General features: G+C 49.2%; 1 protein-coding gene across 2 annotated transcripts in view; it reads left to right on the plus strand.

Moving 5' to 3' along the window:
- FHDC1 (FH2 domain containing 1) overlaps nt 1-15,432 on the plus strand; it is a 40,092-nt gene extending 24,660 nt beyond the window's left edge. For both annotated transcript variants that reach the window (XM_068542644.1, XM_068542643.1), the window contains exons 7-12: nt 1,096-1,166; nt 1,267-1,374; nt 3,134-3,204; nt 5,678-5,795; nt 9,075-9,239; nt 11,269-15,432. In XM_068542644.1, the coding sequence (XP_068398745.1) occupies nt 1,096-1,166; nt 1,267-1,374; nt 3,134-3,204; nt 5,678-5,795; nt 9,075-9,239; nt 11,269-13,287 (2,552 nt within the window). In that variant the 3' untranslated portion in view covers nt 13,288-15,432. The remainder of the gene's footprint in view (nt 1-1,095; nt 1,167-1,266; nt 1,375-3,133; nt 3,205-5,677; nt 5,796-9,074; nt 9,240-11,268) is intronic.
- The last annotated feature ends 266 nt before the right edge of the window (nt 15,433-15,698 follow it).

The raw sequence follows: 15,698 nt of genomic DNA on the forward strand, positions 1-15,698 counted from the left end.
TAGTTCCTCTGACTTGTATTAAGTTTTTCTCTTCAGCTCATCATATTTTCTTCATTTTAGAGAGGAGACTAAGAATTAAGAAGAATTTTCTTCTTTCAATATAGAGGCCTTTTAAAATTTCTTCCTGTGTCAAGCCTAAAGCAGCAATTTTGAAAGAATTGTCTCTCCTGTTCACGTAGAGATGGGAAAATATGTTTTCATATTGAGTGATGCAAATTTGTGGCCACGGTGGAAACGTTTCTTATCTGGTTACTCTTCAAAACCTGGCCTTCTTAGATAACACAGTATAGGCAGTGACCTAAGTGTAATTTTTTGAAAGTAATACCAGACTTAATGGAGAATATTAACTTAACAATATCATAGGTGACATTTTATTACCTATATATACAGTGATTTTAATAATTAAATTTTCTTTTCAGCTTTTCAAATACATTAGCAATTTTTAATATTGTTTATTTGCATAGGTGTGTGTACAAAAGACTTCGTGTTTAACGAACTAGTTTACCAATATATGACAATGATAAGTTCCTTGTTAAACCTTTAAGCCAATCCAAATGAAATGTAGAATTTTAAATAAAATGGAAAGGTTCTCTGGGTACCTGCCGCTAAGGGTTGGAGCTTTGCAAGTTATTTACCTGAAATCCCAGCCTGTTTACTTTTTATCTCCTCATAGTTCATCAGCGGAGCAAAATGCTGCGCACTATTCGTTGTCATAGTCCATAAATATAGTCTCAAAGGATATAAAGGAAACCATAAAGAAATAACTGCTGAGAGGAGATTATTCCTGTAACACAGTGTGCTGCTTTTCCTAAGGCTTCTGTATTCTCCACTCCTTGAAAATGTTCATTATCAAAGTATGTGTGATACTTAAGTGTCATACATATTCGATTCCCAGTTGAACGCTAGGATGTGCATCACCAGTCGCCAGTGGTACATTATATACCATGCAGTGTGCTACTTTGTTTGTTTCAGTCTTTTATACAGTTTAGGGTCAGAGCTTGCTTCAGACACACTTGAACTTGGATGTGGTAGCTGTCTCGTGTGTGTTTAAGCTGAAGCCTTCTCTAAGATACCGTGGTGTGTTCTTTCTGACAGAGCTGATGTCATGTGAGGAACTACATTCGATATTACACTTGGTGCTGCAAGCAGGGAATATCATGAATGCAGTAAGTGAAGTTCAAAAAAAAATTCTAATGTTGTATTTCCAACTTTATTTGTGTGTCTAAAGGTGTATGTATATTTTTTCTTTTGATTTGTCTTCTTTAGGGAGGGTATGCTGGCAATGCAGTAGGATTTAAACTATCTTCTTTGCTCAAATTGGCAGACACAAAAGCAAATAAGCCTGGGATGAATCTCCTGCACTTTGTTGCACAGGTATGTGGAAGTGATTGATACAGAGAGAGAATGTACGTTACCCACCCCCGCCCCCAAGGCAGTGAAGTTTTTCAGAGGTGTAAGGTGGCATCAGACAGAGTCAGCAAAGGGCACCGTAGGTGCCAAGAAGGTTCTATTTGCAGATTCCTGAGTTGGGCTGCACCTGGGGTTACAGGCCTGGAGGGAAGTGGAGGGGTCGGGGGTGAGGCGGAGTGGTGGCTGGGGAATCTGGACTCCATGCTTTAGCCATGGGGAGCCAACAGAAGTTTTTACACAGCACCACGGCCTGACCAGGTATGTTTTTGTTGCTAGGGAAATGAGGCAACGTGGAGGGTGGGTTAGAGTGGAGAGAGAATAGAAATAGGGGTACCTCTTGGTGGAAGTTGGCGCTCCTTGTTTGGCGAGAGTTGAGAATCAGAGTAATGGCCACAGGGATGGAGAGCAGGGGCCTGGGTGTTGAAACATTTCCGAGTTGACCTGACTAGATTTTTGACGCGTTGTGTGTAAAGAGTGGAAGAGTCAGAGCAATGAGGGGATCTTTTGCATATTTTCCTTGTGAACTGGGGGTTACAGGGCCTTGCCGTTCACACAGCGTTTGGGGTCTGAACCCTGTCCATCACTTGCATTTTTGACTGGGTCTGTGTGACACCCCAGTAACTAGTTACAAAGCCAGAGATCAGCCAAGGACAGTTCTCTCTTTGTTGTTAAATTATCTCAAAGAGCGAATTGTGCTGGTTTGTTTTTCCCATTGAATCTCCTTGTTGTTTTGACAGCGATCACATAGATACAGCTTCACCTGGGAGGAAAGCTGTGTTGCAGCCTTGTTTCACGTATGAGCTTCAGAATAGAACGGGGAGATTTTGACTTGCCCTTTATTAGCTGTACTTCCTCAGACAAGTTACTTAAGCCTTAAGTTCCTCAATTTCTTCATCTAATGATGGGGGGTAGTGATACCTCAAAACTAGGTAACTGAGAGGGCGGAGGGAGATAATTCCAGAACGCGCTTATTAGCTCAGTGTTCCGAATATGGTAAACTCTCCATAAACGATACACACTATTATGACTGTATTCTTCAGAAGACAGAGGGCACATTGAACTTGGCACTAATTTGTGCCAATTTTCAGGGCATTGAAACCAGAAAATGTGTTCCTCATCCCATGTGGCTTGCAGCATCTCCCGGCTGCCCTTTTAGATCCCCATATCCAGGTGCTCTGTGTAGCTTGGCCCTGCCCATGTGGGGAAGTTTCCTGAGTTGGTAACTGCCCCCTTCATACCTGCCTTCTTTGTACCCTCTGAACAGATGAAGGATCCAAACACCCCCATGGCCTGTGCACCTTCTGATTAAACTCAGTTTGCAAACTGGTCTAACAGCTGCAAGTAGCTCGGTCAAGTAGAGGCATACTCATAGGTATGGGTGGTATTTCAGCAGGATATATTGGATTCTCTTAGGAACAATGAGCCCTGCTAAGCCGCCGTCTCCTTCCACTGAGTCTTCATGCACATGAGTCGTGTTTCATGTCAGGATCAGTTGCTCTGGGAAGTTAAGTGTTTCTTGAGAGTAGGAGAGTTCTGGTCAGTCTTACTAAGAATATCAGACTAAGAGTTCATGACTCAGTGAATTGCTTTGAATGTATCCAGCCTAAAAATGGGAACAGTGATTTTATGGTTCCTTTAAGCCCTGAAAAAATTTTCTCCATATAGTGGATAAAATTCCAGTTTTATCCCTATATAGTGAGAGAAAATTCTGGTTTTGTTCCAGGAAGCCCAGAAGAAAGATGCCGTGCTTCTAAACTTTTCTGAGAAATTGCATCATGTTCAGGAGGCTGCTAGGTAAGCAAGGAAGAGAATTGTGAGAACAAGGTTTTTTGTTGTTTTTCTTTAACTACCTTCTTATGAAAACTGATGAATATTTTACAACTTCTGGATTCAGGTTTGAAATTTTAAAAGTTTTGTCTTGTTGAACTTTCAGACCTTCCTTTCTTTTGGTTACAGAGGTATGTGTGCACCTTTGGAATTTGGGGGTTTTGAAAAATTAATCTTTATTTTTAATCTAAAAAACTCCTATTGCAGTCTATTCTAATGAATCTCATCAGTGTAAAAATATATCTATATATCTATCTATCTATATATATATATGGATTAAGAACTTCAAATACCTCCACACCCAAAAGATAGGGCTCAAAGAACACAGCCTGTTACGTTGGGAGTTGGTATATATCAGGCAAGCTTCCAGGGTCATACATCACTGATTCCTTTAGAATCTAACATGGTACGTTTATTTTCTATTGCATTAAAAGAAGTTGGAACCATACCAAGGGCTGTGAAAGGATTTTGTTTTAAATTAGTCACCCAACTTTGCAGAGAAAGTATCTACCAAACATAAAGCTGTATTTACATAACTGTTTACTTCTGATCCTATTATAGATGTGTATTTTAACATAGCTGTAATCTGTGTATACATGCTATTTTGAGTCCTGTGCTTTTAAATTTACAATACATATCCACGCATCAGTGGTAAATGTTCAACGACCAGCTTTTTAGGGAGAAAAGTCCTGATTTGTAACAACTGCTGATTTCCATGGCGTAAATACTGCTGCCATGGCTGATCTCAAGCTCCCAATGTGGCACTACTGACTGTGGAGCTGGGGAGGGATACCCACAGCCACAGCTGTGTCCCATGAGCTGGCTCCAGCACCTCACCTCACGTATCAACCCAGTGCATGTCATCTGCTTGTTATCTGAGGGACTCTATCCAGTTGGGACAGCTGTGAACCGTATGCATAAACACATGAACCAGAGCTTTCTAAGCCCCACCCCGCCACTGGCCCACATCTCGGTGTTACTGACTGCAAACATCTAACCACAGATGACATGTCTTTCCCAAAGTGAGATTATCCGTCCAAAGGTGTAAACAGTTCATAGTTCATATTTACAGATCACCAGAGTATTCTCCCCAAAGAATGAGCATTTTCAAAGATGTAAACTGTTTTGGTTTCTGAATTACTAACAGAAATTTGTGTGGGAATATTTTTTCCACTTCCTAGTATGGAACTGTTTCTAAGAGATACATAGAGAAATAACCGTTCCACTTCTGGTCAGAGTTAGATGGGGAAAGTTAGCTAGATATTGTCTTAGAAAAAACTTATTTACTAAGGTTATTTATTTGAAATGGAAAGTGAAGTACAAACAGGTCATAGGTGGGTGCCAGTGACCAGTGAAGGTGGAAAACTATTTTTTTTAATAAATTTATTTATTTATTTTTATTTTTGGCTGCGTTGGGTCTTCGTTGCTGTGTGCGGGCTTTCTCTAGTTGCGGCGAGCAGGGGCTACTCTTTGTTGCGGTGCGTGGGCTTCTCATTGCGGTGGCTTCTCTTGTTGCGAAGCACGGGCTCTAGGCACACGGGCTTCAGTAGTTGTGGCACGTGGGCCCTGTAGTTTTGACTCACGGGCTCTAGAACCCAGGCTCAGCAGTTGTGGCGCATGGGCTTAGATGCTCTGCAGCACGTGGGATCTTCCCAGACCCAGGGCTCGAACCCGTGTCCCCTGAGTTGGCAGGCGGATTCTTAACCACTGCGCCACCAGGGAAGCCCCTGAAGGTGGAAAACTATTGCATAAAAAAAAAAGTTAGAATTGATCATGGAAGCATGAAAGCATCTTGATTCATGAATTTGCTAATTGAATTCCACCTGGATTTAGGTTTCATCTATTCGCTTTACCAGGCGACATAAACATCATTCATGTTCTATTAATCTGGGTGTGACATATGTAACAAAAGCCTTGCCATCAATTCCACCATTTCTCTCCAGAACTGTTAGCTGTGTGTCAGTTCTAAGACACAGGGTGCTGACTCTGGTTGCCTGTGGCGAGCAACATGCAGTTTGTGTAGTGTCTCCGTATCACCCTTAGTACCCCGTTTATCAGCATACGCTGCCTTGCTTTTCATGGGTTAGAGCTTTTGTATTTGCGTTTCATGGCCAGAGGAAAGTATAAGTATCTGAGTCCTGCTGAATTCTAAGGCTGATGGCATAAAGATGTTCAGACCTAGTTCACGAAAAGCTTCACAAGTCCCATGCTTTTGGTTATCTCACCAGCAAGAACAAAATTACAGCCTGCTCTTTGAACCAGTGTGTGTCTTTAGGAAGGAATCGCCTCTTAAGGAAACATAGGAGGAAACTCTAGATACAGAGGTCGGTAAACGTAATCGCGGTAGCTCTCCCCTTCTGTTTCCAGGGTCTTGTCTGATGTACCTGCGTGACACCTGGCCTCCTGTACCAGGTACCCACTCTCCCCTTTCTTCTTTCAGATTATCTCTGGATAACACAGAGGCAGAGCTGCACTCGCTCTTTGTCAGGACAACATCTCTAAAGGAGAACGTCCAGCGGGATGGCGAGCTCTGTCAGCAGATGGAAGATTTCCTTCAGGTGTGTGTGTGATTCGAGTCAGTCCCTCTGATCTCATCTTCAGCAGCCCCTCAAGGCTGGTTACGTTTGCAGGGCTGTTTGTGGAAGCAGCAGGTTCCCATTCATATTTTTTCCCCCAAGTCGGTAAAAGGAAGTTTGTATTTCAGTGCCCAGCCTTTGCTGGGTTGGTTTTTTGGCAGAGGATATTGAATATGGTCTAACCCTGAGGCTTTGGTTAGGGACAGGGTCTCTGTTTATCTCTGCTCTGTCTGCATGATGGCACCGCCCGGGAGTGAACTGGGATCCCTTATGCTTACACTTGGCAGCTTCTGCCTGGCAACTCAGGTTTTGCTTCTAAAGCACGGTTCAGGAGTTCCTGTCTCCCACTTGAACTTTTGGACACCAGTAGGAAGTTCCACGGAGATCGTTAAAGACACCTGAGCACTTGGGCTGTTGTTCCTTCAGTTGTTTTTGTGGCAGAAACAAGCTCCGTTTTGGCATGTTTTATAGGGAGGGCAGGAGAACACACCAGAGCCAGTGCCTCTCACCACCCCAAATGCACCAGCCCCACAGGGTGTGGCAGGAGCTGTTCGCAATAACATCAACAAAACCCAGCAGAGAGAACATGTCTGTGACAGCTCACTGTGACTCACTAATCACAGTCTGACATACTTCTTTTATCTTCCTTATTTTTTTAAAAATAAGGTGGCACCTTTTCATGCTTTCAGTCTTCAGTGAAATGGTGTGCTGCCTTCAGTGTCAGGGCTTCGAGGCTCATGAGCTGGAATACATGAGGCAGGGCCGCCCTGGGCGGTGGAAAGGGACCAGTGCTTTTGAGGGTTGGACCAACCTCAGCCTCCCCTCGTTTCCTTGTAATGAAGTCACATCAAATGCTGTGAGCTGCAGCTCCCGTCAGCGAACATTTGATTTTGTTTGGCTCTGCTGGGAGTTTGTTTTTATTATTAAACACATGTTCTGTATTTTCTTTCATAAGTCACTAAACTCTAATTTTCCCTTAAAAGTGCGCAGATTTTCTTCTCAAAGTGAGACAACAAAGCAAACACCACCACAGAATCATCTAACAGTAGCTAGGAAAACACTCAGCAGTAAAGACAAATGGAACAAATCCAGAAATTCAAGGAGAAGGCCTGTCACACATCAGGAGGAGGATTCTGGAGGTCTCATTTCTCAGTTCTTATATTAAATGTTAATCTCTTATGATAAATAGTAGCACAGAAAGGCTTATGATGCAAAGCCATACCCCCGGACTGCTCTTCAGAAGCAATCTTGTTTTCACTCTGAACTCGTCTTCCTGGTAGTCATCTTTATCTCTCTAAGTAAACTGTTCCACGCAGCTATTTTTTTTTTTTTTTAAGTTCACTTTCTTTTTAAATGGGGGAAATACAATTTTTTAAGTTAGGTTATGGTCCGGCCACGAAGGGCTCTGAATGCCAGTCTGAAAACTTTGCTCTCTAAGCCGTGGTGAACCATTTTTGAGCAGAAAAATGACAGGAACACAGTTTTGCAGATATGTTTCAGTGTTTTGACCCTTTGGGTGAGAGGTACCAAGTGCACTGGTGTGGAACTTTGGTCCACAGCAGACAAGTTCGAGCTGGAAAGTTGAGTTTGCTGCCACAACTGCCAATCTGTCATTCATGTTTTGCCAGTGTACTTTGGGCTTCTTCAACTGTGGCCTTAACCATGAGGAAAGGGTTCAGCAACCAGCTCTTGGCAAACAACTCTGAGCGTGGTGGCTTTTCAGGCCCTATTCAGAATGTTTCACTTTCCCAAGTCCTAAGGGGACTGCAAGCGCTCAGGCACTCTCCCTGTCCCCACAAGATCTGTGATGAGACATCCCAGGTGGAGTAAGCACCTATGAAGATTCTTGTCAAAGTCCTGTTTTTCTGCAGTTGAGCTGTTCTTGGCTGGAATCCACCTTTCCCCCTGTGTGAGAATGACAGGCAAAGATTTATCCTTCCATTAATACCCTTCTCTCCTCGAAGAAAAATACAGCGTGAACGCACACACTGCCTCGGGTTACTGACTCAGATGGTTACTTTCTCTGGTATTTGGTTTCCTAAATAGTTTTGGTTTCCTGCTACCTCTCGAATGTGCTTGGTGGAAGAAAAGGGCTTTGAAGGGGGTTAGTGTGTGGGTAGGTGTGAGGGGACGCGTCTTCTCGGAATTTCTCCTGAGATTCTCTTTAGTGTTCCAGCAGTGAGCCCATCCACCAGGTGGGCAGCCCGCAACTTCACTATTTCCCACGCCCAGCCCTCCATCCAAGAAGAATTTTCTCAAATAGAAGTGTGATTTCATAAAGGAATATACCCCATGCATTCCTTCTTGATATAAGCCTTGTTATCCAGTGAAAAAGAAAGCACCGTCAGGCTTCACTGTGACCCCAAATGCTGTCTCCCCGGGGATACATCTCCTCTACCTGCTGCTTCCTCACCTCAGCTCAACAGGAAATGTCACTGAGCTGCCGTCGGGGACATTTGTTTGTGCCTTTGGCCCTGGGGATCCCCATCCTGAAGGGGCTGGGGCTCAGTGGAGGAGAGCGGGCTTCCTTTGGCCCCACTGTGTTGCTGCAGTACTTGAGTCTGTATGGGCCCTGGAGACGTTGTCCTAGAAGAATTAGGAAAAAACAAAGAGGCCAAGAGGATTGATTTGTATAGGGCAGTAGTTCCAAGCCATGGGTACCCATCAGAACCTCCTGGGGAGTTTTAATAAAGTAATGGCAGGTCCACCCCAAATCTACTGAATGGCTTGGGGGTGAGGGGTGCAAGCGTGGGCCATAGACAGAGCTGACTCGGATAAGAAGCCCTGGCTGGGCATTTGTCCCTGAGGGGGTGACACTGACCCTGATAGAGCTCATTTGGGGGTAAGTTTAAATCCCTCTCAATGGGGCAGACCTCTGAATAAGACAACTGGTCAATATAAGTGACTTCCGGGACCCTGAAGTAGACCCTTGGCCCAGTATAAGCCTCAGTCATGAGAGAAGGAAGAACAGATACAGACAGATGCAGGGTTTTCCTTAACACCAACTGCACTCCTGTGCCATGTGTCCAGTGACATTACAGGGGAACATTTGGTTGGTGGCATCCTCCAGCTTAAAGCTCTTCAGTCTCCTGTGGCTCTCAGGCCTTTGCACAGGGGTTCCCCTCGCTTCCCCAAGGTGTTGTTTGGGGTGAATTACTCTCCTGTCAGCTCTGAGGGACGTGCAGTGAGACCTGAAACTGAACCCCAGGCAGCAGGCAGAGCGCTTACCTCAGCGTGTGCTGTTTGTCCCCTTCCCCGCAGTTTGCCCTGAAAAAGCTGGCAGAGCTGGAGCGCTGGAAGCAAGAGCTCCAGGATGAGGCCCACACCCTCATCGACTTTTTCTGTGAAGACAAAGACACCGTGAAACTGGACGAGTGCCTTCAGATATTCAGAGACTTCTGTGTCAAATTCAACAAAGCAGTGAAGGTACGGCTCTGTGTTTTCTGAGTTGTCAGGATTTTTCTTTTTCCTCTTCCCAGCCAGCCCTCTGCCTGTGGCGGAAAGGTGCTTCAGCAGCTCCTTGGCATTAGGAAGGTCTGGCCCCGGCGGTGTTGCCCAGCTGTCACTCGGGACTCCGGGGAAAGGCTCTGCCCTCTCAGCCCCGAGCCTTTCCCTGTTGGCAGGAGTCTAGTGTTTGGCTGCCTTTGCTACTTAGCTGCTCATTCCTACGCTCGCTCTGATGCCCTAAAAGCATTTTGTTAGGTTTTTTTAGGATGGCAGTCACGATATTAAGAGGCCTCTTTGAAGACCCTTCCCCCTTCCCAGGAGACATTTTCCTTTTCCAGGGGGACCTTTGTCGCAGGGGGATGATGGGAAGGCCCTCACTCCCCTGTTTTAAGCTCCATAGCCATTGCCAGGGGTTGGCATCTGGGGAACCAGGCTGTCCTCGGCCAGAGTGGGCTTCAAAGTGCCCGGATAGTGAGGGAGTCTGCTGCTGTCTGAACATGACTGCTGCTTTCTTGCCCTTCAGCCTCCGGGTCCAATAATCTCTGAGTTCATGCAGAAGCCAGAAAACTCTTTGGGTTGCTTGGCTTTGCAAATAAAACTTTCATCTGTCGATTAAAAGCAAAATAACATCCCATCATTTCAGGTGCTGATAAGGAACAAAGTACTCGTGGGTCACCTCTTTCCCTGTATTTTAAGTGCAGGTTTGTCCTTAGCTGAATTTCTCTGAGGGGTTGCTCAAGCGTCTCCCCAGCCCTAAGTGAGTAACTGGAGTTCTCAAGCTGCCTTTCTCTGTCCAGCGAAGAGGAGGCTGAGCCTGTGGCCACGTTTCCTCTCCCGTATCCAAGCAGTGAGGTCAGCAGGCAGAGGCGCTGGTGGGCGGTAGCGGCCAATTTGGCTCTTTCTGAGGCCCTCACTCCCAGTCAGAATTCTCCAGGCCCATGAGGCCACCTGTATGATGCTCTCAGCCCAGCTGTCCTGAGAGCCAGGAGCTGGCCCCATGCCCTCCCACAGGCAGCCTTGAAAGGAGAAGACCCGGGACCCGGGGGAGCCCGAGGCCAGAGCTGCAGGAGGGGCCCAGAATTTCCGGTCAGAGCCAGAGCCTCTCAGAAACTTGGAAGGGAAAGTCCACTGTTTGAGGAAATTGATTTTCAAGTAAAAAGCGCTAACGATAACAGATTTGGGTGCGACATCTGCACGTTTACGTGACACGAGTATATTTAAGGACAGTAAAGCATGCTTTGGTGTGTGCATTTGTTCCGGTTCGGTTTGTTGCGGGAGGGCTGGCTCCTTGGAGCAGGGAGAAAGGTAGAAAGATTTGTAAAGCAGATCCTCCTCTCCGATTGTGGGAAGTGGGTGGGGCATAAGGGACAGAGCCTCGGTGGCATTTCTGGTGTTTCTTTACCAGGGAGCATTCAGAGAACACAGATTGAAAGGCATCTCTTAATGTCCTGAGTCTACATTTATGCATCCAAATCATTGTTAAGTAGAATGTGTGCACATGAGTGTGTGTGTGTAGATGTTTCCGTGCAACACAGATTCTTTTAACACCCATAGTATTTTTCTCTCTGCTCTTGCCTAAATCGCACTTTCCTGGAAGTCCTTTCTGTCTTGCCCTGCTTAGAAACCAAGTTGGGTTTCCTCCGAGTTGAGGTCTCGGGCATGTGTGGAATCACAGCCCGCACTGAGGGCACAATGCCTTGACTGGAAGTTGGGCCCAGGGATCTGATGACAACCTTAGGCAGATGGTTGGGGCCAGGCCTAGTGTGCACGCCCGGTCACGCCCACGTTGCTTGCAGAGAACCGAGGCCTCCAGCCCTCCCAGCACCCATGCACGTGCAAACACACATTCGCATGCAAACACAGGCCATCTCCCTCAGTGAAACAAATGACCCAGGTCTCTCCTCCAGCCTGTGTCTCTCAGTGGGGTCTTAGCGTAGCTGTCTCTGGAATTGCAGTTGGGTCCCATGTGTCTCATGCATCTTCTGGCTTCTCTCCGTCCCTCCTTCAGGATAACCACGACCGCGAGGTGCAGGAGCTGAGGCGGCTGCAGCGGCTGAAGGAGCTGGAGCAGAAACGGCATTCCTGGACGGCTGGGGAGCTTGGATTCGGCCGGAGCAGCAGTGAAAATGACGTGGAGCTGTTGACTAAGAGGGGCGTGGAGGACCTGCCCCCTTTCCTGCACTCCAGGCCCATCAGCCTCTCCTACCGGCCCCCCAACACCCGCCGCTCCCGCCTCTCCCCGGGCATCACAGCTGACCGGGAGCTGCTGACCTTCCTGGAGAGCTCCACTGGCAGCCCCGAGGAGCTCAAGTTCCACAGCTTGCCCCGGAGCTGCCCCCGGCAGGCCCCGGCCAGCAGAGCCCGGACGGAGCCTGGAGAACAGAGGGACCAGGGCTCCAGCCCAGCACACAGACCTCCGGCCTCGGAGGGCCAGGAGGAAGCCCCCCACCCCACCTCCGCTTGGCCGAGCCAGCTCCTGGCCCCCGGGCCTGAGGAACCCGCCTCCGCCTTACCCCAAGTTCGGGGCAATGGGGTCAGCATCCTCCGAAAAAGGAACAGCGAGCCCGTGGGCCTGGGTCCTGTGCGGTCCCCTCCACTCTCGCTGTTGGCTCTAGGGATTAGGGAGCATGAGCTGGTGACAGGTCTGGCCCAGTTCGACCTCCAGGCTGCCAAGGGCCCGGAGGAGCTGGCCCTGCTGACCGTGAATGACTTCAGCCCAATGGAGCTGGCGTCCGTGGGGGATGAGAGCCCGCAGTCCCTGGGCGCCAGCAACGGCAGCCTGACGCCCGTGGGCAGAGGTGCCCAGGGGGGTCCCATCCTGGCCCCAGGGGATGGCAGCGCTGCCCCGGATGAGCCCATCAGCGCGGCTCCGGTATCTGAGGGCAGCAGCGGCCCCGAGAACCAAGATGCTGGGCCTCTGTTCTATGTCTCGGACACCACCGACTGCTCGCTGACCCTGGACTGCTCGGAGGGAACCGACTCCAGACCCGAAGGGGCGGATCCGGGGGAGGGGGGCGACGGAGAGGGCTCCGTGCCCTCCAGGGCCGGGGAGACCGGCGGCAGCCAGGTCTCCTCAAACGCCGCCCGCAACCCGCCTGCGGAGGCTCCCATTGCCGCCTCCGCCTCCGGCGGCTCCGTCTCGGGGAAGAGCGAGCCGGGCTGCGAGGGAGGCCTGCCCACGGACAGGACGGCCAGAGGGAGGGAAGTGATGGCCGCGAAGAGGAGCCCCCTCAAACAGGCGTCGGCGGGGGCGTCCAGGGCGGGGCCTGCCCGGCGGGGCGCGGGGGCGGCAGGGCCGGTGCGGGCGCTGACTGGCTGGGAGAGCGAGAGCATGCGCAAGGTCGTGCCCATCTCGCGCGCCGGCCGCGCGCCCCCCGCCGGCGAGCGTCCCCCTCGCGAGGCCCCCGGCGGCGCTAACCCGCCGGCGCCGGTGTCGCGCCGCAGCTCGGTGCTGGGGCCCCTGAACGCGTCGCCCGGGAGGCCATCGACGGCTGCCCGGCCCGGGAGGGAGCTCCCAGCGCCGCCCAGGAGCTCCTTCAGGAAGCCCAGCGCCAAGCCCCTGCGCAATGTCCCGCGGCAGAAGCCCGAGGAGAACAAGATCTGCCGCTCCGGCTCCCAGGGCCCCGACGGCCCCGAGGAGCCGCCCCGCGCCCCGCCGGCCCCCAGCGCGCCCCGCGGCCCGGCCCCGGTCCCCAGCTTTGCCCGCAACACGGTCGCCTCCTCGTCTCGGTGTCAGAGGACCGACTCCCCCCCTGTGGCCAGATCCCCGGGCCTCACCCGGACTGTGTCGCAGCGGCAGCTGAAGGTGAAGGGTGGCCCCGAGGACGCCGCCCCCAAGGACAGCGGCGCCCTGCGGCGGGCCGGCAGCTCCCGCGCCCCCCGGAAGGGGCCCGAGTCGGCCGAGGGCCCCGGAGACAGCGCCCAGGCCCCGCCGAAGGGCCGCGGGGCCGGGGAAAGGGCCTCCTTCCGGCTGAAGGACGCCTGTCGGGGGGCGCTGGGGAAGGGGCTCCATCCCTTGTGGAAGTGAGGGGCGTCCGCGCTCGCCTCTCGCCTCCTGGGGTTCGGGTGGTGAGGACTGACTTCTGTGAAAGGCCGACCCCGAATGTCTATTCCACATAAAGTCCTCCGCCGGGGCCACCTGCCAGTGCTCCTGTCACCGAAGGTGCAGCCGTGGGGCCCGCCTACCATGCCACGCTGACTCCGGCTGGACGGACGTCCTGCCGCCATGGGCAGGCGTCTCCGCAGCGCCCAGGAGGTGGACCAGGCGGACCCCGTCTCCCAAACAGACCACAGAGACCCGTGAACGACTCAGACGAGGAAAATGACTTTCCTGTGTAACAAGTAAAAGAAGATTTGGGGCCAGTTTTTATATATCAATGACTTATTTTTTAATATAAAAATTAAACGTTGTTTTAGTTGGTTCCTTTCACGGAGTGAAATGCGTCCCAGGGGGAAAATGGTGAAGATGTTTTTATCTTCCTGTGTTCCCTGGCCTCAGGGTTCCACCTGCCCACCCCGTGCATAGCTGGCAACTGGACTTCCGCAAGCCTTTGGGTGTTCTGTGGTTGGCCCCGTCTTCCTGAAGACTTTCTTCTTTGCTCATCTCACCCTGCTGACTTTGGTGAGGGTTTGGGTGTGGACAGGAGGGAAAGTGAGACTGGTGGACGGAAATCGGGTGCTCCCGTGTGTTGGGACAGGCACCGTGGGCAGTGGGGCAAGTCTCCCCTGCAGGTGGGTGGCAGCCCCTGGGAGAATGCTGAAGCTTCCAGAGTTTAGAGGTGCCATATTTTGATGGAAGGTCATCAGGGACTGTTCAGCTGAGCACATCTTTCCCATTGTGTTTTCTCATTTGAGTATCTGTTGCAAAACTGAGTGAAGGCTGCTATGACCTGTGTTCGCTCTAGTTACAGGGAAGAATAAACCCTTCAGTCTCCCACGCTCTCCTTTGCTAATGTGACCTGGAGCCTGGAGAGAAGCTCTCTCCTCTCTCCTCTCACCTCTCTCTCTCTCTCTCTCTCGATGATACTTTTTAATGTTGCTGTCTATTGTTTGGTACAGTGGTTTTAAATCCTGAGAAAAACCAGATCAAGTTCTTAAAAACAGAGCAAAAAAAAAAAAAAAAAAATGAAATTGCTTTAAGAAGATTTTATATTAGGAAATTTTTGGAAAAAAAAGTCAGGCTTCATTCAAAAGAAAGAGGAAAACATGTACTATTTCTACTCAGTGCCTGTTCACTATTTCCCTCTAACTGATTGGGAAATGGGGGAATTCTTGAAACTTTTTTGTTATTTAAAAATTGCCCCCCCCCTTTTTTCACTTTTGATCACTTGTTAGTGAAACTTTGTTTCAGATCTGACAGCGGTAGGTGGATTTTGGCAAATATAATGTATTTGTGTCGAATCCATAAGGTCGATGTTACAGTCTCCCTCCTGTAGAATGTTGCCTTCCATTCAAATTAATTGGAAACTCTGAGCTTCCATAAGTTAGCTAAATTGAAAAGGTAAACTTCATGGTTGAAGAAGTAAGGCACTTGACCACAAAACCTCTTGTAAAAGCAGCCCTCAGTACGTATTTCCAGTGCTCCACAAAGATGAATCCTGAGCCATTTTTCACCATCTCAAAAAGCCTTAAAAATCATGTATTTAACCATGCAGACAAAAATGTTCAAACCATAGGGCCTGTGAAAGAGGTCAAAAGTTTGTGGATTTGTGGGTAGTGCCAGGGTCGGGACCCCTTGGCGGGACCCTAGAAACGGGGGTCAGAGTCCCTGTTCCATCACTGATGCTGTGTGGTTTTGGCAAGTCACTCCCTCTTCTTAATCCTTTGTTTCCCAGTCTGCAGAAGTAGGGGCATGGCCTCGATCATGGTCTTCAAGGGTCCTTCAAACTCCAAGAGTCCAAGTCATCATGGAAAACCAAGGACCCATGTCTGCCCTGAGATCAGCTTCCAGAACTAACCCCCAGCATCTCTACAGCAGAGGTCTCACATAAAGGGCCGCTCAGAAGAAAGCACCTTCAGAATGAGTTGTTGCTTTGATATCTAATAAGCTGAGTTTCCTGAGAAGTAGTGTTTTGCTTAGCCCTATGGACAACTTGTATGCATCTGTGTGAACAGGTGATCATTCTATTACCTTTTATTGGTAGTAAGCTTGGAAAAATAATTTAAATATATAATGCAGAACTGTAAATAAGTTTCTATATAAATTTAAGATAAACTGAATGTATTTAAAGGTCCATTTATATGTTCTTTTATGTAATGTGTAGTTTAATAAAGTTCCTGTTTATGGGATTTGTGTTTTCTCCTTGGCTGCTTCTGTGGATATGTGTGCTGTGTGATCCCAGTAAAAGAGTGTGTCATTTCCTGCACAGAGAGAAGACGGGTTGCAGGAGGTGCCAGAGGGCTGGGATACAGCAGTCCTATCTTCAAAGGGCTCAAGAG

This window comes from Eschrichtius robustus, chromosome 4 (assembly GCF_028021215.1).
Source record: "Eschrichtius robustus isolate mEscRob2 chromosome 4, mEscRob2.pri, whole genome shotgun sequence".
Lineage (NCBI taxonomy): Eukaryota > Metazoa > Chordata > Mammalia > Artiodactyla > Eschrichtiidae > Eschrichtius > Eschrichtius robustus.